The 26,454-nt window shown below is 40.5% G+C and overlaps 1 protein-coding gene across 3 annotated transcripts in view; it reads left to right on the top strand.

Annotated features, from left to right (window-relative positions):
- Positions 1 to 1,357: 1,357 nt before the first annotated feature.
- whrnb (whirlin b) overlaps positions 1,358 to 26,454 on the top strand; it is a 95,288-nt gene continuing 70,191 nt past the window's right edge. The window contains exon 1 of one of the 3 annotated variants that reach the window (XM_051422285.1): positions 1,358 to 2,644. In XM_051422285.1, the coding sequence (XP_051278245.1) occupies positions 1,934 to 2,644 (711 nt within the window). In that variant the 5' untranslated portion in view covers positions 1,358 to 1,933. The remainder of the gene's footprint in view (positions 2,645 to 26,454) is intronic. The other 2 variants (XM_051422283.1, XM_051422284.1) reach the window with 2 other exon arrangements.

Raw genomic sequence — 26,454 nt, 5'->3', positions numbered from 1 at the left:
ATCCTTCAATATGCATAAATGGGACAATGCTTGGATGTTTGAGGGAGACGTGAACATTTCATGCTAAAAAATAAATTAGTTACCAGTTTGGGTATATTTGTCTTCCATTTAAAGGTCCAGGGTGTAACATTAAGGAGGATCTATTGGTAGAAACTGAATATAATATTCATTTGTATGTTTTCATTAGTGTATAATCACCTGAAAATAGAATAGGAAGAAGTTTTTGTTACCTTAGAACCGTGGTCCCCAACCTTTTTGTTTAAGGGAGCCCTTTTCTATCAACTTTATTTAAATACATTTAAATTAGTTCAGTAAGTTTGGAGAAATGCTGCATAGGACTGTGATAAACTTATTTATACTTTTTAAGTTCTGTTAACTGAATGGAATTGTTAAAATAACTTATTTGACCCAAATCACCTTAACAAATACTGGAGTTACTTGTACAATCAAATCAAATATTTTTTTCTTGCTTAAATTGTTTGCATTAATAAACTTCAATGTTTTAAGGCGATCGGTTACCTCAAACAGTTTGAGCTGAACTCATTGGGGTTTTACAGTGTATTCTTGAAAACACTCTGCATTACTGACTGTACAGCTGTAGGGGGTGAGTCGATGGAGGGATAGGTGAAGCATCAGCAAAGAATGTTACAATTTTCTCCACTATACACATTTTGTATTTGGCATTTCACAATGATAATGTGATTTTAAAAATCACATTCAACCAGTAAATGAAAGACAGTGGGTGGCAGCATTTTATAGGAGCCTCAAGACCATATTGACGCAATGAGAAATACAGTAAATTATGTGATTTAACAGCATTGACCTAACACCTCCTCAGGGTTGCTGCATCTCCTCGGCAGCACCCTGTCGTGGCAGGAACATTTCTGATTATGTGAATGGGCCACACAGAGGAAGATCGTCACTGTCATGAGGAGGAAGACAACTCTTGGCTTCTAGGAATAGCAGTTTAAAAATAGCCTCAGGCTTTAGTTATGACAAGGAGTCTCAGGGAGGCATTTGCTATAATGCAGCATGATCAGCTTAAAGGCTAGCAGGCAGACACCTACTATCATCTCAACCAACACAACTCGCAAGGCAATGCATTCATTTGCTCTTATTTTCACCTATGTGTGTGTTGATTCACCTGCTTTTTTATCCAATAAACTGTGTAATAAAATGTGAGAATTCTGACATTTCAGCGGTTGGTGGAGTTATTTGTAGTTTTAACTGGTGCTATTCCTGCTTCCACTCAACAATGTATGACATCAGCTAATGCCTGGCCAAAAATAAGCATTTAAATAAGGGTTAGTAGTGCTGTCAGTTTCTAAGCAACACTTACACACACTGGCACACACACACACACACACACACACACACACCTGCGTCATTTCCTACACACACACAGGGTCTGAGAGCATCAGCTCTCCCTGCCAGTTGCGCGCAGAGAGGGCTCCGTGGAAACCCGACAGACTCTGGAGTTTGTTCTGTGGACAGAATAAACACAGAGGAGGCCATGTGTTATTATAATGCACCATTTTATGATTTACAGTAAGTAACAGAGCGTTCCAGGGATCTTAATGTCAGTTATTACACCGGACAATATTCGAATCGCTCGTCCCGGTGGAGGCAGCGGACGGTACAGCTTTTGTTGTCGCGTGGAACAAAAGCAGCAGGAATCTGAGAACATTTATTCTTTGTTCAGTGCAAGAAGAATGCTAGCACCGACTAAGAGAATGGTTTCGGGTTCACACAGCTTGTGTGGGACACATCAGCAGCGTTACGCGCGTAGATCACCGGTCACCTGTTGAAGTTGCCCCATGCGCGGTGAGCCGTTTTGCTTTCAAACGAGAGAGTCAACCTCAACAGTGCTTTAACAAATGCCCGATTCGTCCTCCGCTCTGTATGATGCACTGGTTCCCCGTTATGTTGTAGGATGAGCGCTGATCTGGAGCGCGTTTCGCTCAACACATCGGTGAACTCGGCCGGCTCGGGCGGCCGTGCGCTCTCTGCGAACGTCCGGCGGCTCCACAACGCTCTCAACCTGCTGCTCAGCGACCTGGAGAGAGAGCAGTTCATCCACTGTCTCAATGTGTACCACGCCAAGCGCAACGTCTTCGACCTGGTCCAAACTCTCAAAGTGATTCTCAACACGCCCGGCAAACGACAGCTGCTGCCCATGCTGCGCCTGGTCATCCCGAGGTCCGACCAGTTGCTGTTCGACCAATACACGTCCGAGGGGCTCTACCTGAAGACAGACCTGCTCCCCAGCAACGGCAGCGCGGAGGGCTTCGGAGACGAGGGCGACTCAACTCTGCAGAAATATGTCAGCTCCATCCATGAGCAGCCTCTCAGCTCGGGCTGTCCGGACGGTTTCATCGCCGCCGCGGAGCTGTCCGCGCCCATGGCCCCGCCGTTCTTTGAGGGTGCTTTTGGAGAAGTGCGCCAAGTTACGCTGACGCGCTCCAGGAGCCACGAGGGGTTAGGATTCAGCATCCGCGGGGGGTCGGAGCACGGCGTGGGGATCTACGTGTCCCTAGTGGAGCCGGACTCGTCGGCCGAGAGGGAAGGACTGAGGGTCGGGGACCAGATAGTGGCCGTGAACGAGATGATGTTTGACAATGTCACTCACATAGAGGCAGTGAAGGTAGGATTTTATGCATGTGTGCGCGTGCGTGAGTGGTCATCTTATAGATTCTTCTAAAACCACCTCAGGTTACTCTCCACGAGAACAGTGTGTGTGTGTGAGAGCCTGTTGTGTTTTTGCAGATAGTGTGTGTGCTCCAGATGTAAACACTGTATGCTTCAGGCAGAGAGCACATGCATTACAGACGCACTGAGCCGTGCAGTGTCCTACAAAACAACTGTAGTTTCTGACAGTGCTGCCTCCTCAGTGGGCCTTCAGGTCTTGCTGGAAGATGCCTCCGGTATACTTCCTTTTTATTCATCCTTCTACACCACTTGACTGTGGTTTAATGCTCTGTGCTGCCGGCACAGCAAATCAAGATTAGGTCAAAAAGAAGCACAGGGAATGAAGAGGAAAACAACAGCAACTGCTTTAAAGCAGTTGTTTCTTACTGTTTTCATGTCCCTTGGTAGGATTTATTCCCAGGGAGCAACAAGGGCAGTTTTCATTTGATGATGAATTTGATAGAGCCCAACCAATATTTGATAACCGATAGGGACTACCGATATAGCAGTGATGGAGTGGATTTTTGAGCTGGAATAAAAATAAACAGATTTTGCACTGCTGTAACTCTGCAAAGGTCCTTAGAAGGCAGATTTGTTAAACAAATAACTTTATTAAATAATATTTAAGTTTAATACTCTTGTTAAACTTGTTAAAGGGACATTGTGTAGGAATTTCTCCCATCTAGCGGTGAAACTATTTTGCATTCAAATGAATAGTGCTCTCTAGTGCCTCGCATTTTCAAAAGCGTATTGCAACTACGGTAGCCGTTATGTACCAAGAAGCCTACCTGTCGAGGAGAAAGCAGGCAACTTCAGCGTCCCTTTGCAAGTCTTTCTCCTTCATTAGCTCTTTCCACCTGGGAAAAGCTACCCCGATGTTTACCCTCGTTTTTTGAATTTGCCGCTCACGTTGCCTTTTTAATTCCCTTTTTCGCTTTTTCGGCGACAAGGATTCCTTCTCCTGTGGCTCGGCATAAGTATGATCCTCCATTATGAACTAAAGTGCAGTGCAGACTTTCAAATGTGCCGAGGCAGAGCCAAGCGCCTTTCACTGATCTCCTTCTCCGTTATAGCTGGTTTCAGTCACATGGCGCTGGCTCTGAACGAAAACGTGTTGTGGATTAGCTAGACAGGTAGGCTAGTGCTTTATGTCCCTCTCGGCAATTATAGTTTTTCAAAATGGCGGAACAACATGGAAGCCTCCATGGACTTGGCCGTCCAATGTATATACAGAGAAGAAATTCTTCGCTTACGAGGATAAGTCAGATCATTGGCAGAGGTAATTTTACACCAATGAGGACACATTTATGAATGAAGATATTGATTTTAGCTAAAAAAATACTTAAAACACTACACAATGTCCCTTTAGTTTTTTTAACATAGCTATACATTTTGAACTAATTCTAGAAAGGAACATGGAGAAAAAAAGGAAGAAATAAAAGTACAATAAATAGCTAAACATCAGTACTGGAAAAACTACAAACCTGTTTTCATAATAGCACCTATCATATAATATCTTTATTTATTTATTCATAATGGCAGTGTACATAATGAACATTTCTGTAAATGTGCCAGTTTAGCCATCCTGACTAATTTTCACCTGCAGTCTGTGATGACAGATACAAGAGACCAGTAAAATACATTAAACAGGAACTGCCATACTGTGCACATAGCAAAGCACAGTTCCTAAAAACACATTAACCACTTAAAAACAAGGACAACAATACATAGAACATAAAACAAAGCACGCTTCAAGTTATTTACATCATTTAAATTAATTGACTGCATGTACAGATAGAAGTTACAGTACACCTAAATTCAGTCAGTTTTCTACACTCTGAGATGGAGTTTGAAGTGAATTACATGGGTCAAACATTTTATTCAAGGTTAAGTTCTCCCAAACATATTTCCCCTCTAGTGCTTTATAGCCTTGCACACTGTAATGTGATACAGTTATTTTAAACTCAAAAAATATATATTTTTTAAATTAATTTGTAAATTGAAGAAACATTCCTGATTAAGTACTATTTACTAGGCATTTTGTTTTCACAGTACAAATAAACATGCTATTATAATTGAATATATATAATTAAATCAGTTTCACTTAAAATGACTAAAGTTACTTAAACACATTTTTTTTACTCAAATTGAGTAAGTTTTACTTAAGACTTCCGATGTAATCAATTTCAACAATTTAGAGTTAAATGAGCTTATCTAGTTTTACAGTGCAGCACCCACGGCGCTACTATTGGGCCCACCCATTTTAGGCCCGGGCCCACCCATTTTGGCCCAGGGCTATAGTGAGTAGTGAGTGATTTTCATTCTAGCTGTTCATCCAATAAGCACCCTGAGGAAAGCTTTGAGTGAAAGCTTCTCAGCCAATCAGCGGCTTCTACCCCAGTTACGATCCAGCTTGGCCGCCCTCTCCCCATCAAGTCCTCCCATAGCCACCCCCTCACACCAGCAAGGCAAGTAACAGTTAAGCTAACGTTAACGTTAGTGTCTGACTGTCTGTATGCACATTTTCTCGAGGGAAAAATAATATTGGCAGTAGGCAGAGGTAACTTATGATAGTGTTTTATGTGCACTGAGCTGAGGACAGCGACACAAGAGCCACACAGGTAGGCCACTGAGTCGCTGTCCTCAGTGCTGCAGAAAAGCGCTGAAACAGAGATGAAGGGGAACCCGTTTTTTTTTTGGCTTATTTTAACTGGCCCATCCAGTTTTCTGGAGGCCTACCCACAATCAAAATCCTGGCGCCGCTAGTGCAGTGCAGATAGTTTGACTTTGTGCATGTTTTTTTTTAGATATCTGTCTCTTTGACCTCTATCTCCACCCCAATACAATAGACAGGAACAGAATTGAATTCACCCCGCAAAAAACAGAGAAATATGGTTTTTATTTTCAATATATTTTTTCCAGATGGCCTGATGGATGTGAATAATCCACAGTATGTGCTGAGAACAGTTTTCATTGGAGATAATTCCTCCCTAGAAAGCGTGTCTCAAAACATAGGCAAAAAAAAGAATTTCATGAGACCACTGGAGATACGTGACAAAGGAATGTTTTTTTGTATTTTAAAAGTACCAACCCTTCCAGAGATCCAAGCTCCCTTCCAGACATGTATCAAAACATATGCAAACAATCTGCTGATATGTTTTTACCTGCAAAAAAGTATAATTTCCACATTAAAATCAGGTAAACAGGAATGGCGCAGGTTAAAGGTACAGACAGACAGGCAGGTACAGTATAAATACTGACAGGGTAAAATGGGATACAGGTGAGCAGGTGGAGAGGTGTTCTGGCATGGGTATGATTGACAAAGCCTATAATGTGACCACAGAGAGTGCTAGCCATTGTTTTAATTAAGAGGGAAACACATAAATCAGAAAATCTCCTGCCACCTCCTCTTATTGAGCTGTCTTTCTGAATGTTCACAGTGATACAATTCTCTGCTTGATGCAACAGTAATATGTTCGTGAGACATGGACAAGCATGTGGGAGGAAAGATACTTAACAGAATAGATGAGGCAAAGGTCTCAAAGCAGCAAAATAAATGTGTTCCTCAGTTGTTGTAGCTGCATTTAAAAATATCCCTCATGATGTGCTGTGTTATCATCATAAACATTCATGTTTTATTTGCCACACGTATCTGGACTGTCTGTCTGAACTTTTTCTTTATGACCTTGCAAGCTTGTTTCTGAATGAGTCAGGCTCTAATACACTCTACCTACAGCAATTTCCAAAGAGAAACAACACTTTTTCTCGAGGCTGAATGGTTCGGGCCTTGGGCGACGTCTTATTTAAGAGCAAATAAAGAGGCTTTTTCGGCCGCCTATACGAGGCTTTATTGAATCAGTCCAGAACGAATGGGAAAAAGAAGCTTCTCCCTGACAGCCTTGAAGATGAATCGCATCTTATTTTGTTCACCCAATCAGACCAATAGGCAATCCTGGTTATTTGTTGTGTATAGAGGGAGTCGCTGTTTGGGTTTGCTGACAGTATTGACAGCTCCAGAATAGCTAACTTTTAGTTAGGTAAAGTTTGAGATAATACTGCTATTCTCTTTCTTTATGAGAGTGAGTTGAAATGATGAATATCAATCTGTCAGTGTCTGTGTGTCAAAGTGCAGAGCCGCAGTCAAGATGTGGTTATCCTAGCTTAGCATAAAGACAGGAGGCAACTAGAATGGCGCTGTCCAAAGTCCAAAATTACAATTTACCATCACCACTATAGCTCGCTGATTAACATATATCTTGTGTGTTGAATCTGTATACAAAGTGAAATTTCAGTCAGGACCACTTTTGTCAAAAGAAAACTGTATTAAGGCCCGAGCACTGACCGTGCGAAGGCCCTATTGTATCCGTTATTATTATTTCTCCCAAACGATCGCATTTTTGGAGGCCACAACACTCAGAAACTCATGAAACGCGGTGCACATGTCAGTCGTGGCGAAAAATTTCCATATTTTCTGGGGTTCCACTATGAGCATGGCAAAATGGCCCCTCAGGGGCCCATAAACTGTACCATCCGGGACCCCTTTCACCGATAAGCATAAAAATCGGCACACACGTAGATATTATCCAGATGTACAGGAGGAGCCATATCCCAAACCCAACAGGAAGTCGGCCATTTTGGATTTAGCGGCCATTTCTGGCGATTTGCACGCATTGTATTTGAACGAACTCCTCCTAGGGAACTGATCAGCTCGACTTCACATTTGGACACATCCATCTTCAATTCAATTCAATTTCAATTCAATTTTATTTGTATAGCGCCAATTCATAACAGAAGTTATCTCAGGACACTTTTCAAATAGAGCAGGTCTAGACCGAACTCTTTAAAACATTAATTACAGAGACCCAACAGTACCACCATGAGCAAGCACTTGGCGACAAGGGCAAGGAAAAACTGCCTGTTAAAAGGCAGAAACCTAGGACAGATCCTTCGGCTCTAGGTGGGTGGTCGTCTGTCTCGACCAGTTGGGGTGAGAGAGAGAGAGAGAGAGAGAGAGAGAGAGAGAGAGAGAGAGAGAGAGAGAGAGGCAGAGAGAGAGAGAGCGAGAGACAGACAGACAGGTGCACAGCAACAACAGTATTGGCAATGGCAATCTAGCAGGACCATGGCAGGAGGCTCCACCAGGATCGATAAGAACCTGCGAGACGAGAAAGCACAAGAACTCAGGGGAAGAAGTGAAGTTAGTAACATGCATTAATGGGACATGAATGAGTGCAGAAAGAGAGAGGAAGGGAGGAGCTCAGTGCACCATGGGAAATACCCCGGTAGTCTTATCTTAAGACATTCACGATTAAAAGTTGTGCTGTTTGTAACTTTTCGTCGACTTCCATGGCATGGCTCCAAGTTTTGATGTTTTGCAGTGAAACAGGAAATTGTCATAACTTCAGTGTACTTTGTCCAATCTGTACCATAATGCACATGTCTGATAAGAGTCCCGCCCTGAACACGTCTATGTGATAATATTTAGATATAATGATAGCGTCACCTAGTGGTGAAAGGAAATGTAATTTTTTATACTTCCATGTTCTACCCCTAGCAGGTTGATCAGATCCAGCAGAAATTTTGTCAGAAAATGCAAAACATATTGTTAATGATATTTCATTATTGTGGGGATTTTTTGTTAAAGGGCGTGTCTGTGGCGTGGCGTCAAATATTGATGCACCTCTCTAAACTTCACTTGTCTGATAAGAGTCGTGCCCTGAACACATCTATGTGATAATATTCAGTAATAGTGATAGCGCTACCTAGTGGTAAAAGGAAATGTAATTTTTATACTTTTATATGTATCTCCCAGCAGATTGATCTTATCTAGCTGAAATTCTGTCAGAACTCCCTTATGATGATGATGATGACATCTTATGAATCTTAAGAATTTTCGTAGAACCACGTTACCATAGCGACGCAGCAAAACTTTTTGTGAAACTTTGCACAAAATTCAGTCGTGGTGAAGGCTTATGTATTGTCTTGGTCCCGTAGATGGGCGTGGCAAAATTGCTTAGCCACAACCCCCAGAATCAGCCCCGAAGACACGTAAGACTGATATGTACGAAAATTAGTATGCACGTGTATCATGATTGGACAAGCAAAAAGAACTCTTGGACCCATAACCCAAACCCAACAGGAAGTCGGCCATTTTTAATTTCCTGGTCATTTTCAGCGATTTTTTCGCGTTGTATTTGAAGGAACTCTTTCGAGGAAATTTATCGGATCAACTTCAAAATTGGTCAGTACAGTTAAAAAATATTGCTGACTAAAAGTTGTGCTATTTGTGCCTGTACGTTGAAGGATGTGTCCGTGGCGTGGTGTCAAAGTCAGCCAATTTGAATGGTTGAACGGCGTGCCCATGGCGTTGTGTCGACTTTCAACAAATCGCCATGAAACGGGAAGTACTCGGTGTACTGTCTGTAACAGTCCCACCCTAACACGTCCTCATAACTTCCTTTTACATAGTCCAATCTCAATGAAACGTCACATGTTTGATAAGAGTCCTGTCCTGAACACGTCTACATGACAATATTCAGATATAGTGAGAGTGCCCCCTAATGGCAACAGGAAGTAAGCGCTGCGTGGTGATTTGGTGATCATCAGTCACTATTAGTGTAGTTGTTGCTACTGTAGTTGCTGTGCACCTATCTGTCTGTCTCTCTCTCTGTCTCTGTCTCTCTCTCTCTCTCTGTCCTAGGTTTCTGCCTCTTAACAGGCAGTTTTTCCTTGTCCCCGTCGCCAAGGTCTTGCTCATGGTGGTACTGTTGGGTCTCTATAAATAATGTTATAAGGAGTTCGGTCTAGACCTGCTCTATTTGAAAAGTGTCCTGAGATAACTTCTGTTATGAATTGGTGCTATACAAATAAAACTGAATTGAATTTAATTGATTTGATCTGATTTACATGAAATTTTCATGTTATGGTCTGCACGTGTTACTCCGGCACGTGCCGCGGCCGCAGCACATCCCAACGTGCGCCGAGTGCGAGGGGCCGCTCATCACTGATCAGTTTCATCATAAGTTTCAATTTTTCTTGTTATATTTGGTGGTATGGCTCTGTTCTCTGTCAACGTCCTTGTGTATGCACATGGAAGGGCACCCTCATAGGGTACAGAACAGTAAATGGGTTGTACTTATATAGCACCTTTCTAGTCTTTTTGACCACTCAATGCGTTGTACACTACATGCCACACTCACCCCATTCACACACATTCATACACTGATGGAAGTGGCTGTAATGCAAGGTGCCAACTACTCACTAGAACGGAAACTAATACACCGATGCATAGCATCAGGAGCAATTTGGGGTTCAGTGTCTTGCTCAAGGACACTTCGACATGCAGTGAGAGGAGCCGGGGATCAAACCACCAAACTTCCAATTAGTGGATGACCCGCTCTAACTCTGAGCCAGGGGTGGTAGGGAGCAGGGAGCGACAAGGGTAGGCAGGCTAAACAGCTTAAAAAAGGCACCTGTATGATATTTGCCAATTGGAAGCTTAGAAGGGAATCAGCTGAGCTGATGTGGGTTGTTTACTCCCTAAATATATGCCTGGATTTCCGATAGAATATAATTATACATGACTTTGGTTTGCTTTGATAGCGGCATTATATATTGACCATCAGCAGTCCTGCTCTCTAAATATCAGCATCGGTCATTGAAAGACCCATATTGGTTGGCCAACTTGGCAACTGCACTGTGATAAATAATACACTTTATTTATACAGGCCTTTTCAACAGCAGATCCAAAGTGTTTCACAGTTAGCAAAAAATGGAAACAATGAAAGCAATAGAAAAACAATGCATAATGGTGCCCATATATGAAGGTGCCAGGCCATGGAGGGCTTTGAAAGTGATCAGGATCTTGAAGTGAATTCTGAGGTGTGAAGGAATGCCAATCTCTTTGCTTGGTATTTGTTAAAAGCCTGGGTGCCGCATTCTAAACCAGTTAAAGACGAGTAGTTGGCGCCCGGTTAGCTCACCTGGTAGAGCTGGCGTCCTTGCTGCAGTGGCCCAGGGTTTGAGTATGACCCTTTTGCTTTCAATTAAAGTCAATAAATGACCAAAATAATAAATAAATTAAAGATGAGTAGTTGCAGACAGGAAAATAAGGAGTTACAGTAATCCAGGTGGGAGGAGATAAAAGCATGTATGATTTGCTCTAGAATATTCTTAGGCAGTACTGAGCTGCAATAAAATTGTTTTATATTCCCTGCTAAATGAGGTCTTTGAAACTTGGTCTGGTCGAATGACCAAGATCCCTGTTTTGTCTGTGTAAAAAAATCAGTGAAATCCAGTCTTTGATAGCAGTAAGACAACAGTGTGGAGTATCATGATACATAAACTGTGTGTCATCTGCATAATATGATAAGCTGATGACACTGTGTGGTAAGCTATTGTTTTTCCAGAAATAATTGCAACTTGAGTTTTGTTGCGGTCACAGGAACTGACCCGTCATAATAAAAGTCCAGTTAAATCAAACAAACAAATGAACAAATTCATATTTAAGGGTCCAATTTAAGGAACAATGTATCTCCCCTTAAAACACCAGATTGTTACTTTTAAATAAAGCATGTTCAGTAATGAGCTTTAGAGGTACAGAAGACAGAGCCAGGCTAGCTGGTTCCCCCTGCTTCTATGTTAAGCTACTATATGCAAACCACATTCTGACAAAATTGATTTTCTTTTTATTTCCCTCTTAGAAAGTAAATAAATACTTGTTTCAAGAAAATGTGGAGCTATTCCTTTGAGGTGACAGGCACATTGTTGGCCACAGAAATACAGTTAAATACCCAATTCAATAAACACACTCAATAAAACCATCTTTTTCTTTTTCTTGGTTAACAAATGAAGACAATATTGCCCAGCTTTGTTGCTACTAAAATAATCTATGCTTACTGCATATCCATAATTATTGTTCCCCTGGGAAGTGTGCTGTTTCATTATTAGACTCCATTATTTATTCAGAGGGATGTGAACGTAGCTCCTGATAAAGGCTGGGGCTCTCCCCTCGTTGCAGGTCCACATCCTGATCATCAAGAGCTGAGTGATTTTTTTTTACAGCTTTTAATGAAGCCAGGAACAGTTAAGGCCTGCTGTGAACGGTGGCATACTCTGCATTAAGAAAGGCTTAGTATTCAGCCCTACTCCCAGACCATGCTATCACAAAGTGCATCTCCATTCATTCATTGTTTGTATGCACATTTTTATTTGGGCATAAAAGTTTGGTGTTTTGTTAAAAACGAATGCAGCAATGTTCAATGGAAACAGACTTAGCGAATAAATCATGATGTTTATGTCACAGTTTGTGACATAAACATCCACTAATGCTTCCTCTCTGAGAAGATGGAAAATAGCAGCAGACAAAAACATCAGATCTGTGTGGAGCGATGAGGACACTGTAATGTTTCTCACATTAATACCTGATACAAACAGAACTGCCCTATTTCCAATATGTTTTCCACCATTTGAGGTTTGCCTGGCACTCCTCTAAAGGCATACAAGTTAGAATTTTCCTAAAAACAACTTATACAAACATAATCCCTCTCAATCATGACTTATGAACAACTGGAAGTGTGGCAGTGTCTGTATCTGCAGAGACCCTGCAGCCCTCTGTCTGTACTTTCTTATTTTGTTGTGTGTGGAGTGTTTCTGGGCATCAACCTTTGGGCAGTGTGCAGGGTCTGAGGTCAGGACTCTATGAAAACATAAAGTCTCTCTCTACTCTGCTCTCTAGTGCTGCCACTTAATCTAAGTGAGGAGATAGGTGTATGTGAGACAATGAAAGTATAAAGAGCTGTGGCCCATTGTGTGTGTGTGTTTGACTGAGGGTGGGGCTGGGCTAATATAACTGAAAACTGCAGTTTTGGGGCGCGTGCTCTACCACCAGAGCTACCGTGTGCCTCATAGCTGAGTCTCTACCACAGTGGCCTGGGTTTGATTCCAACCTGCATAAAAAGCCCCAAAAATATTTTTTTAAATTAGTGCAGCTTTGGCACATAATTTGACAATGAGCACCTTCTGCAGGATTGTGTGAAGGTCCTTTTGAACGTAACAGCTTTGAAACGATCTGTCTCTGATTCACTGCTGTATTATCGTGTCAGCGCTTCCTCTTTGCATTCACTTTCTAACATTGCTAGATCAGGATCTCATAATTACGAGATATGGTGTCAATTTTTTTTTTAATCCAGTGAATGCAATGCGCTTTCGTACAGTTGTGCCAGGGAGGCAATGGAAAAATCCTGCTTAATCTGCCTTTAATTAAGTCATCTTGTTGTGCCCTCTACTGCAAAGGTTTAATGGCACCCAACTGGAGAATTAGCGGCAAAAGGTGTTGATCTCAATGACCCCATTCTTAATATTTACATAACAGTAGTGGATGGAAACATGCAGTCATTTGCACTGCATTCATTCTTGGAACACAAGAAGTGTGTGCCCCACCAGGCCAGTGGAGAAGGGAGACAAATCCTACATTATTATAATTTATTATTATTATTATTATTATTATTGTATAGAAGGGGGTGCCAACTTTAAGGCAAAATAATCAACTGAAAAGAGAAATCGTGTGTTTGTTACCTTAATGAGGCATTTTCTGCAGATGCTGCGGGTCGACTTCCATGGAGTCCACAATGTTGAACCACCAAGATAGGGCACTTCAACTCTGCGAGTTTTGCGGCCAGCGTAGTTTCTCCTACACACTTCACAGCCTGTTCTTATTCCAAATTATTATTTGTCAAACACAGACATGAGTGGTGTTCAGTTACAATCTGTGACTTCACCGCTAAATGCCACAAAATCCGATACAATGGTCCTTTAAAATGATCTATAAATTCCTATATACTCAGGCTCCCCAGAGGCTCAGTGACCTTGTAGCTCAGAACTTCAAACCTATGAAACACACGGAGCATCAAACAGGAATTGTGAGGTGCCTTTACGTAAATCCTTCTTTAGACAAGCTGATCAGGGATCAAAATGCTTATCTCAAACTGGATCCTGACTGGGATCACGTTAAACTCAAACTAAAACAGTTTTTGAAGTGGGATCAGTCATGTGAATGATCTGGTGTGCCCTGTTTTATGGTGCTTTGATGTTTTAGTTTGTGTCTTCTAGTTCTGTTTTTCTTGCTGAGTTCTGTGTATTATGTACATACTTATGGTTGAGTTTTCTGTTTTGTACTGTCTCTTGTGTATTTGTTGAGTTTTATGTATTTTAGGGGCCATCTAGGGATGGGCACTGCAAATGAACTTAGGCTGTAAATGTTTTTTATGCTACATGCTCCATATACAAATAAACAATAAAATAAATAATCTACAGTATTGGCATAAATGGAATATAATATTCATAGGTATGTTTACATAATCACTAGACTATCTGTCTGTGTGCTATCTTGATTTAGTGTGCATTGGCCTATATTCAGTTGGTTTTATTCTGCAACTTCACCACTAGATGCCACTAAATCCCACACACTGGTCCTTTAAGAGGAAAACTCGAACCTGCATGTTCCTGAATGTCTACATTGATACAAATTTGATTCTTGTGCTAGATGCAACAGAAATATGACGTGAGAGAGGGAAAAGCATGTGGGAGGAAAGATACTTAACAATAATAGACGAGGCAAAGGTCAAAGCAAACTAAATGTGTTCCTCAGTTGTTGTTGCTTAACGTCTTATTTGCTGCATGTATTTTGACTGTCTGATAAACTTTTTTTTATGGCCTTGCAAGCTCCAGGTTCACATACCTGTTTTCATCAAGAGCAATTCATTACAGCTTTTAATGACGCTGCTAACATTAAAGGCCTGCTGCACCAAGGTGCTCCCCGTCATCTGAAGCGTCACTTCATAGCTGTTTACCAGCTGGGCGGTAAAGGCCAAGAAGGTAGCTGCATACACACAGGACCTCATTTGTGAAGATAAGTGTATTTCATTTAGATTTAGTCTGGCAATTCTGTAAGAACAGTGTTGTGGGGAAATACTTTTGGGAAATTAATGAGTTGACTTGCCCTGAACACTGTAGGAACAAGTTTATTAAAAGCAACGTATTAGAATAGTTTCAAATAATTGGAAAGTTAGGATTAGAGAGGTATTGTTTGAGAGGAAAATTCACTTTTTTCCCCCATTCTGGGTTTTACACAGTTTTACACTGGTCAGATAATTACCTGGTCACTGCAGTAAAAGTTCAGTTTTGCACTGACAGTGTTTGGTGACTCACACTGCTGCTGCTCAAATCGGCATGAAACTCTGCCGGTGGAATCATCAGTACAAAAGATGAACAACTGCGTTAGTAAATGTCTCGTTCTTTGATAGAAAGTCAAAATTCACACACCTATCAGTGCACAAATAAACTTTGGAGAAACTACCTACGACTCCCAATGTGCATTTTGTTTTCTCTGTGTGCCACTAATGGCGGGAGACAGCTACGATGTTGAACTGACAGCATAATTTGCAACCTAAATCAATTCAGTTTTAAATCTGAGGTCCATTTTGGATGAATTCAGCAACAATGGCACCATGTTTCATTGACAATTTCAATAACGACACATTTTGAATTCACTACCACTCTAATTCTCTAACAGTCAATGAAAACTCACTCATGGATATTGTAGTATATAAAGCCATCTACCATGCCAAAATGTCAATTCACAAGAAATAATCTGCTTAAAATTCATCCTCATCACTCGCTAAACACAAACAGTGTTCTGATAACTACAGGAAGAGTTATCATATTTGCTGTTTGTGTTCATTGTACAGTTTATCAGTTGTTCTCTACTGTTATTGTTATGTATAGAATATAATATAAAATATGTATGTTTGCTCAATGATAGAAAAGGGGTCCCTGAAGGAAACGGGTTCTTCACATTATTTTTTCTATTTTTAGTAGTATAAAAGGATTTTAAGTATGAAAGTATAAAAAGTTGATTTTATTTGAAAATATAGGCTGGCTTTACAGCTGTTTATTCATATATTACTGATGTAAACAAAGCAGGATTGCAATTCTCCCTCTATTTGTTTTCTCTGTTTTTACAGCCAGAGAGTCCTCCCTTTGACTTGGAAAATGTGACCTGTGTGTAAAATGGTGCAGTAGCCCTTTATGAACACCATGTCAGCAATAGATTGGAGAACGAGGATAATTCTATTACTGCTAGTAATAATACTTATGAACAATGGATACTTGAGATAATTGTCAAATTATTATTATTAATGATCAAAATGTCAAATATGTCAAACTACGTCATATTCATTGTATCCAAGGTAAGTGACTCAATCTGGGCTCTGTTATACTCTGTCTCTTTAATGCTGTTGTAAGCTCCTCTTTACAAACGAAACAATAAAAGGAATGTCAGCTGCTCTGTGATCAGAGCCTCTCCTCATCCCAAATACTACGCACATGCACATATGTTAAACTCATCGTTACGCAAGTTAGTGTTTCTTTTGTGGGTTTGCTCACACACTCACACACTCACACATAAACACATACACACATACAGTATTTTACTGTAGGCAAAATAGACCCAGTTGGTGAAAAACTCATTCTTTGTCCTCCTCCTCCTCCTCCTCCTCCTCCTCCTCCTCCTCCTCCATCCATTCAGAAAAACATCAGCCAGGAGCTCGCTCACAGCTCAGGAGCAAACAGACCTTCCAAACTTGCAGCTATTTATACACCAGCATGCACAAGGGCAAAGACCTTTATCTGAAACCCTCGCACAGAGCCAAAGTTAATATTAATCCCTGGACGGAAACACAAGTAGCAAAGTGACATAAGAGCAATAATACCAAAATCCATGAAAGTGTAGTACTTCTGTCTCAGTAGTGTTTTATGGAGCTGATTGATCAGATGCTTAGAACAGAATTCAACTTTGACCTGCTTGTGTTAATTACATACATTACAACAAAATACATGAGAACCATTTCTGTTGTGGCTACAGGGTTAAACTCACAGATCTAACGGGAGGAATATATCATTTTCCATTTCCATATCTGCCACCTGAATTCACCTTGACATAAATATCAAACCCTTCTTCTTTTATGAATTATATTCCCATGCAGCCAAGCAGCATCAGCTCTTTAAATTTTCATACAGCCAAATCACAAAAAGTCCTTTCATTCCTAGTATCTGGCCATGCAGACTGAATGGCTTCTGTGCCAGTTTCTTATAAGCTGATACATGATTTACTAATGCTTTATAGATCTGTGAAAACAAATAGTTGATTCAGGAAATATAGGGAAATTAAATGATTTGTGGCACACTTTTAAATAACACGTTGCTACTTTGTAAATCTTTGGGCTTGGGGAAAGCAATCCCTCCCCCCCTCCCCCCGGATGGCGAAGTCATGACCCGCCCTACTCGCCACCCTGGAAAGAAAAAATTGGCTTGGAGGAAGGTATCAAGTTTTTTCAAGTCAAAAGGCTAAACTTCAAGTGAAGTCATGAGTCACTGGTCCAAGTGGAATTGCAAGCCTCTTTTTTTTTCACCTTTTGTATTATATATATAGTCTGCTATAGCGTCTATATACTATACCATATAGCAATACTTTATTTTTTAAATTTTGTGTGTCACAACCATAAAACTTACTCCACTTATCAGCATCTGTCCACTGACTATACTGTCAACAGTATTTACCCAATTTCCCTCTGGGGATTAATAAAGTCTATCTATCTATCTATCTATCTATCTATCTATCTATCTATCTATCTATCTATCTATCTATCTATCTATCTATCTATCTATCTATCTATCTATCTATCTGATGCTTGGACCAACAGAAACACATTTTTTTTGGGTGCATTTACTGGCAGACTGGCTTGCCATGAAAAGTCTGTTTCAGTTGGCAGTTTTCAGTAACCAGGCTTCATTCAGCCTGCCTGAGCTCCATTCATGCTTCACCTGTTTGCCCAGTTTTGGGGAACTGGGAGCCAGCTGGTGGAGTGAGGCACTGCCAAGATGGCGACAGCCAGAGCCGACCATGAGTTTAAAAACGGCCCTTCAGAAATCTATGGACTACGTGAATTTTTAATTATATAGTCTATGGAACAACCAAGTGCAAGACCACATATGTTATCCCTATTTGTGTGATTCATGCTGTCAAACTGACAAAGACACAGAATTGTTAGAGAGGCAATAGGAAGCTGCCAGAATGGAGCGAGGACAGCAGGATTTTATCCCTGCCTTAGAGTGTAGCCATTCACATCAGCATAAGCACTTTTGCCTCTTTTGATAAGACAGGTGTTACAACCTGGTTCAATTGAAGCCTTTAGTCTACAGTGTATTGTCTGCTAGAGTATCCTTCTTAACTCCGTGTTGCACTCGCCGTGGTCAGTGTGGTCATAGATCTGTCTGAGGCTTTGTTACCAATCTGTCACTGTACGCTCTGTTTCCCTTTGTCTGAGCCGTCACCTTGACTTGCCACACTCGTGTAAACTCCTCTCGTTCGCCTCTCAGACTTCTTCCTGTCTCTCTCACGCCATTTCTTCTTTGTCCTTCTCTTCTAGCCTTCTCTATCTCTCCCTGGTGAGAGTTGTGTATCATTTTTAGAAACTCTGACAGAATATTAATCCCGGAGACGGTCCGCAGAGGAATGTGTATCAACAAAATCTGCCTCGCCAAAAGAAACTTAAAATGGGAATAGATAGATTTTTGGGGGATTTCAGTGATGTTTGCTCTACAGAGAGAGCTTCGATCTGCAATTCTGCAGGTGTGTTTCCAGCTGAAGCTAAGTAGACTAGCAAATAATGAGTAAAGTGAAACTCTATGGAGAAGGGGTACTGGTGGTATTGCAGATGGACTTCATATAGACAGAGATAATCCAGCTAATGCTAGAAAACACAGAAAATACAGCTGGTTAGGTTGAAAGTAGTCTTATAGGACTAAGTGAGAACTGGTTTGGTCTGAGGTTTGGCTCTATTGGCGCATTTGATTGAAATGTTTTATATGTAAAATAATCAATTAAGTCTTCACCTCAGTACAGCAGTGTAAATACAGCCAGTGGTGGGGGTACAGTGAATATAGACTAGACTTTCAGAATAACAGCCAGACCAGTAAATCAGGTTTGAAATCAGATTTCAAACAGAACCTGCAGACGCAGACCCTGTTTATATTTCAGTTTTTAGCCTGCAACACATAGCAATTTTTGTGAGACCATGTCATTGCATTCACAATTTTGGATCCCACAATTAAATGAACGTTATTCTCTGTGATATTGATATTTAAAGTGCATGCTCAGTTCATAGGGAACTCTGCTGCAGATCAAATCAAGCATATCCTATAGAAGTAGAATATAGACAACATAAATTTTTTTTACAATTACATGACTAAATACGTTACAAGCAAGTGCAATTTACAGTATAAAGAAAAACAACCTATGTGATCCATATGCTTTCACACTAAGGACAGGCACACCCTAAATGTAGCTTTCTATCCGTAAGTAAGCTGAAACTACTTAGGTTGGAGAGAGATTGGGCTCATGTTTAAGAGAACATTTGATTAAGGAATAGTAAAATGGTAAATATACAGTATATTGACTAAACATTCAGTGGTATTAAAGATTTCTTTAGAGGTCTTTTCAGTATTGCTATTCAGTAGCCCATTAATGCCATATCACATAGTAGTATATAGCTGATTTTTAATTTAACTGGTATTATTTTAGTATATGAATGGAGAAACATTTTTTAGTGTCTTCCACCTATAGTAGGTTTGGTACAATCGTGAAATGTCCACTTAAACAGCTAAGTAATCTTGGTATCATTCTTTTTCCATGATGCTCGACTATAAATGCCATATGGAAGTTACTCTACCTACTGGCTTTCCACCTTTAAATAATGTTCACATTAACATCCAAATTGTAACTATGATTGGTATGTTTTTGAAAAGGCAAACAAATGTGCACAAGTAATATCAGCCAAAGTCTGTTCAAGTTATTTAAACCCAAATGTAATAGATACAATTCTATATTGTCCATACAGTTTTTTTTTTATTCCTTACATGACCAACTCAGCAGTTTTACAACTAAAGTTACAATATAAACGTGAACATGGTATTTTTGTGTTCAGCACATTGACACTGATACATTATAGTAACATAGTTACTGTATAGTACATAACACCTAGTCAGTGATGCATCATGTTAACCTGCCTGTATCAACTGCATTTACAGTTTGCATGGTACATACATGATTCTCGCTGTGCAGTCTGCAGGGAATCTTTCCTCCGGTGCTCTGCTGACAGCATCACTCCACCTCGGGAGCACATGCATGGCCTTGTGGGATTTGTTTTCATTGTTTTGAATAGATGTTTGTCAGAGCAGCACTGCTCTGCCACAGTTACAATACAACCAAACAGCCGTGCCTAATGGCTGTTGTGGTGTCATGCTAATCCTGTTGTGGTAATCAGGTTGTCTGGCAGATGCACAGTGGTATAAATGTTTATGGGATTTCATCCTCATTAAATGTCTTCCCACAGCTTTGACGAGTAGGCAGGCGTCTCCTGGATGTTGTCCTTGAGACGTAGAGATGTGTAGAACATTTTGTAAGAAATACCAGGGGAGGGGGAACAGGGTAATTCATAAAATAACAGATATCAATCATAATGCAGTCAGTGTTTCCCACATGAATTATAAGGATGGTCCCTCTCTGCGTGAGTATAGCTGCAGAAATCTAGGACAACCTGACCTAAAAATGTATTGTCTTTAAAGCAGCAATGTGTCAATGTGAAAGAGGTTAACCGAAGTGATGAACATATAGAGAATTATATCTCTACCTTTGGTTGCAGCAGGCAGCTGTTTTCAGAGTAAAGGCTCTAAAAACTCAGTGTACACTACCTGCTCCAGAGAAAGACAAATACAGTAAGAGATTAGCTGGCGAACATAGAGTCAGATATTTCCCTTAGGAGCTGGTGGAGACAAAAAAGTCTGAGGCTAAGGAGCAAAAGGAGAGCCATTTTCTGATTTGCATACATTAGCTGGACACAAACATGACTCCAAATGAATGATAATGTTGCTGTGTAACTGCTGGATGTGTAAACAAGCAACTGCATGCCAAGGGCCATTCTGTAGGATTTAGTGGCATCTAGCAGTGACATTGCAGATTGTAACCAACGAAATACAGCTCAACCTTCCAAGTGTATAGAATAAACTATGGTAGTTGTGAAACTCACGGAAAACTTGAAAAGGCCCTATCTAAATAAAATAAAATAAATATAAATAAATAAATATCAGTCTTTATTGTCATTTCACAGTTTATGCAACAATTTACATACAACAACATACATTCAATTTGTCCACTGCATTCCACCCATCCAATATACATTACGATATACATCAGGAGCAGTTAGGGGTTATGTGCCTTGCTCATGGGGCTCCTAGGCAGTGACAAAGAGGTGGAACTGGTACCTTTCCAGCTGCCAGTCCACACTCCATACTGTGGTCCATGCTGGACTTGAACCTGTGACCCTCCGGTTCCCAGTGTTTGATTTGTCCAATCCGTGCTACCGTATAAACATGGCGGTTCCTCATGGTGGAATCCGTCGAAGAGGACCTGCGCCCACAATAAATAAAAACATCTTATTCTAAGATACAACTGTGACGAAAACACAGCGATTCTTATTTTCAGGTGATTATGTACTAGGGCTGCACTTTATTTTAAATTTCAAAATCATTAATTAGGAAATTACGAATTAAAATTATGAGGAAGTAAACTTTTGGGGGTCTGTACCAAATAAACATGTTTTCTGTGCAGTGCAATAGTACTTAATTATAATTATGTTATAATTAAAATTGTTATGATCACAAAATTGCGGCCTCTGCTATTTGCACATTGCACTTATTGGCCATATTGCGATTTTGATAACATTTCGATTATGTGTGCAATAATGAAAACTGAATATTACATTCCATTTCTGCCTATAGATCCTCAATTGTTAGGACCTTTTAAAATATGATAATATGTGAATGTTGTTCCCAAACTGTTTCTGCTGCCCTCAAGTGGCTAAATCACTCTTTTCATTGTTACTTTTCGTGTTTAATTAGGTCTTTATGTAAATTGCAACCATATATACAAGATTTCAACTATTATTAAACAGGTGTGGTGAGTCACCATGCTTTAAAGAGCTGCTAACACAAAACCAGTTGCATTTACTTGGTTTTCAATGCAATATTGCTTTTAGATGATGGCATAAATACATGCGGTTTCAGATCCTCATTAGCCATGCTATCAGTGTGGTTTGAGCAATGGCAATGGTATTGGTTGTTCAGTCATCCACCACTTTTGTCCAGGCAGAAATACAGTATCTCAACAAAATACATTTTCAACCTTTGGGACTTTATTCTTACATGTTAAATAATAGTTAATATATTGTCTGCATTTTAAAAATAGTGCAAGCCAGCCTTAAAAAGCCTTTATGGAGCGGCCCAGGGTTCGAATCCGACCTGCGGCCCTTTGCTGCATGTCGTCCCCTCTCTCTCCACCCACCTTTCCTGTCTCTCTACAGCTGTCTCTATCAATAAAGCCAACAAAAGGCCAAAATCATAACTTGAAAAAAAAAAAAAACCTTTATGGATCACATCCTAGTCAGACTATACTTTTGTAATCATTCTGTGCCTGTTTTCGGCAGAATCATGATCATAAGTCTAACTTTGGCCCCTGTTCGTATTTATTTTTAAACAATGACTGCTTCATTCTACTTGTGTGTCTACATGTGTGGAGAAATAACATTATATAATCACAACCAAATGACTCCACTAGCACATCAGGTTCTCAACAAGCTCCAAAAAAAGCAACTCTCTCTCACATTGCTCCACACCGGATGGAGGAGGAGGAAGTATTTCAGTAGGTGAAGTTATCCTTTGCTGTCAGTTTGATAAAGCCGACATGATGTGACCGCCTGTTATTAGAACAAACCTTGTTGACTGCTCGGCTCCCTTGGCGCCCGATCAAAACTCCACTGCTGGATGCTGTTGTTGTTAAGTGTCCTTCAGTGCAGCGCTCCAATTTTCAAAGCGCATATTTTAGATAACAGGCATCAGTGTGTGGGAGAGGCCGATGGGAATCAGCTCCCTGATGTGGAGGAGCAGCCCGACACGTACTGTAGCTACAGTAGATCAGAGAGCAGGAAAGATGTCACAATACTGTGTGTATTCTTGTTTGTGTATGTCCAGTGATTGTTTATTTGTATGCATACAGTAAATAACAGTACATATATTTCTATCATTTGATTTTGCTCAAATCTGTCAGACATATCCATTCACTCTGATTTCATGCTACTATTCCAGTTAATATAGTTTTTTGACTTCCATTGTATTTTGTGTGCATGTAATCATCATACCCTGGTTTCAAAAAGGACTTTTTGTGCTTGAGTTTGGTTTCTGTGGCACCGTGTTCCTGCAACTATTATGTTGAAAAGATTGTCCACTAGTTAATTGATCGTGGATACTTCAGTAGCATCTTTGATAAACCAACAGCGACATCTCACTGCCGGTCGGACGCCAAACAATACTCTTCCAGTTGTGTCCTCCCTTGGTTTATTTTGTGTACCCAGATTTGACGTCTGTGTCTGGCTGGCTGTTTATGCTGCAAAATAACGAAACCAAGAAGTTTTCTTTAGTTTGTGTCTGTTTGTTTGAGAGAGAGACAGAGCGAGAGACAGAGAGAAACAGCAATGGTCAAGAGACATAGAAGAGAGTGCCAATAGCGAGAAAGCAAGTGAATCAGAGAGATAAAATGTTATTTTCTGATTGTTTCACAGCAGTTACATCCTACACACCCCCACACCATTGCAGCAGCCTGCAGCTAATTGCCTCAACGCCTGATTTAGTTTTAAATACGGTGTTAAGTGCTAGTTGTGGGTAAACTCAAGCTGCCTTTTTCTTTGGTCTGTGGCCCAATTCTGATCCAAGTTAGTGAAAGTGTTGTTATTAATGCGATATGAAAGCATTAAACATGCATTTCAGATGATTTGGGTGTATACACTTTGAAGTAACATGAAAAAAGAAAACATTTTTGCCATTAAATGTAGTATGCAGGCTAAGTCAATATACAGAAACCAACTGTGTTACTGTTGACATACTACAGTGAGTACTGAGATGACAGAGATTGTCTGGATATGGAGAAATCACAGACATCAGAAACCTAAACACTATTCAGTGTCACAGGGAAACCAGCTTAAGACTTGAAAACAATGATAGTACAAATATAACGCTCATTGGTGCTGTGTTGGAGAACAAGTTTTAGGGTGATTCTGGTTCATTACAACATGTTACCATAATCAACAGAACTTATCATGGTAATGAACGACAACAATCAGACCCAAGCTGCAATAAACCTGAATGAGCCGAACGACTAACAAGTTTACTAAGAGGAATATTAAGAATATGTCCAAATGCATATGCAGATGCACACATACCTGCATGTCTGTGTACATCTGTGCATCTGTACATGCACATGTATGCATGCAGGTTTGTGAGAGAGAGATAGGAATGAGGTGCAGTAACTGTGATGGATGAACAAGTAAATGAAAGCTGCTGGCACGGGAGATTTGAGGTGACAGTCAATTTAAGTCAATATACTTCCTCCACACACACGCACACACACACGCACACACACACACACACACACACACACACACACACACAGAAAGGAGAAAGGATCTCAGAGGAAGGTATACACATGTACAATATCTATATACTGCTATTAGTGCACACACACAGATAATTACATACCTTTTGTTTACCTCTATAAGTGGAAGTCAATATGTTTACAGTCAGACAGTATACAGCTGTCAGCTGTCAGAGCTTGTGTTACTCTGCACACTGTTCACTTATCTGTGAGATCCTGTTCACTACATGGTCTGCTTCTATACACACACACACACACACACACACACACACACACACACACACACCACCTTATTATGTGAAGCTAATGCACATGGGACACATCACTGCATGAGTCACACATACTTTCATGATGGCTGAGCGAGAGAGAGAGAACAGTGCTGGAACACAACAACCCGTTCAGCACACTGTGCAGCTGTTTGATTGTTAGCAGCTTGCACTTTGCGTAATGTATATGTTTTTTTTCTTTTTTGGCTTTTATTGCCTTTATTTGATAGTGACAGCTGAAGATAGACATGAAAGGGGGTCAGAGAGAGGGGATGACACGCAGCAAAGGGCTGCAGGTCGGATTGGAACCATAGGCCGCTGCAGCAAGGACTCAGCCTCGGTACATGTGTCGCCAGCTCTACCCACTGAGCAAACCGGGCGCCCCGCGCAATGTCCAACCCTTTTGACTTGGTTGATTTGTGCCAAACTTGATTAAAGTCTGTTGAGAAAATAACAATGTTGACCAGAACAATATGCAAGCACTACTGCCCACCAGACTCCATTTACAAAAACACAAATTTTACCTCCCAGGTCACAACAATCACCAACTCTGCATCCAAAAGTGTTTGTTTTTGCCACTGACAAGCTCAGAATGTCATTCTCATTCAGTGTCAGATAACATTATGGAAAGGATCCCTACAGAGACCTTTTTGTTAAACAGTAAGATAATTTCTGTTAAACCAGAAATTTCTGTTGCTCGCCACCTGATTCCATAGACAAAAGTGGTCATTTAACCTTGCCTTTATTCCTAAAACACACTTCATTCAAATTTGCCAGAAACAAAATAAAACTCACCAAATCTCACTGATGCTGCTTTGGTTGAAATAAATCTTAAATTCAACAACGTAACTGTGAAAAACAGCAATTTCAGTCACTCTGAACTGAACTAATTGCCAGCAGTTGCACTCGGAGAGTCACATGCACTAACATGCACACACAGCCAGCCCAGAGTAGTAAACAATGCTCGGGGATCAACCACAGGGAGAGGGAGTGTGACGTCCTTCTCTACTCAGGACACCATGACTCCATTATATCTTATATAGTTAGTCACTTAATTATATTAATGTTCTAAATCTCATATATAACCTTTAACCCCTGAGCCCTGAAGTTGTCTGTCTAAAGGAGTTTTAAAAAAGGGCATCTTACAATTACCCACAGGCACAGAGAGGCTTCTCCAGGTCACTGAATGGACAAACCAAACACTGGCTGTAGATAGGGCCAAAATCGCAGCCACTGTAGTTTCTCCTACACACTTTACAGCCTGTTCTCATTCCCAGGTTGTCAAATACAGATGCGAGCGGTGTTCAATTAGTTATAATCTGCAACTTCACTGCTAGATGCCACTAAATCCTACACACCGGAAGTATAAAGGAACAAAGCTTTCTAAATACTTTGGATGGTTATAAGGATATATGTAGGGTATGTTATAAGGAGTTCGGTCTAGACCTGCTCCATTTGAAAAGTGTCCTGAGATAACTTCTGTTATAAATTGGCACTATACAAATAAAATTGAATTGAATTGAATTGAATTTCTGTTTCAGTGAGAGTAACAGTTGGAAACTCTCAAACAAGGCAAACAGTATTAACTTCTGTAATAAAAAGGCTCAGCCAAAATTACATTGGACCATGCAAAAATTTAAATCCTGGCACCATGGCAGGGTTTGGTGCCATATATTCCCTTTGATGGAAAGGTTGCTGCAAATCAATACAAAGTTGTTCAGAGTGATCACCCTTATCCAATGATGACACGTCCTTATCCTGATGGGAATGCTGTAGCCTTAGTCACCAGATCTCAACCCACTTGAACATCTATGGGAGATTTTGGACTGACGTGTTAAGGCTAAAACACACCGGTGTTGTGCCACTCCTATTATTTTCAACGTATAACCCCCACACTGGTGG

Source organism: Dicentrarchus labrax, unplaced genomic scaffold, assembly GCF_905237075.1.
Source record: "Dicentrarchus labrax unplaced genomic scaffold, dlabrax2021, whole genome shotgun sequence".
NCBI lineage: Eukaryota > Metazoa > Chordata > Actinopteri > Moronidae > Dicentrarchus > Dicentrarchus labrax.
Note: the sequence above shows the minus strand (reverse complement) of the source record. Positions and strands in the feature narration are given on the sequence as shown.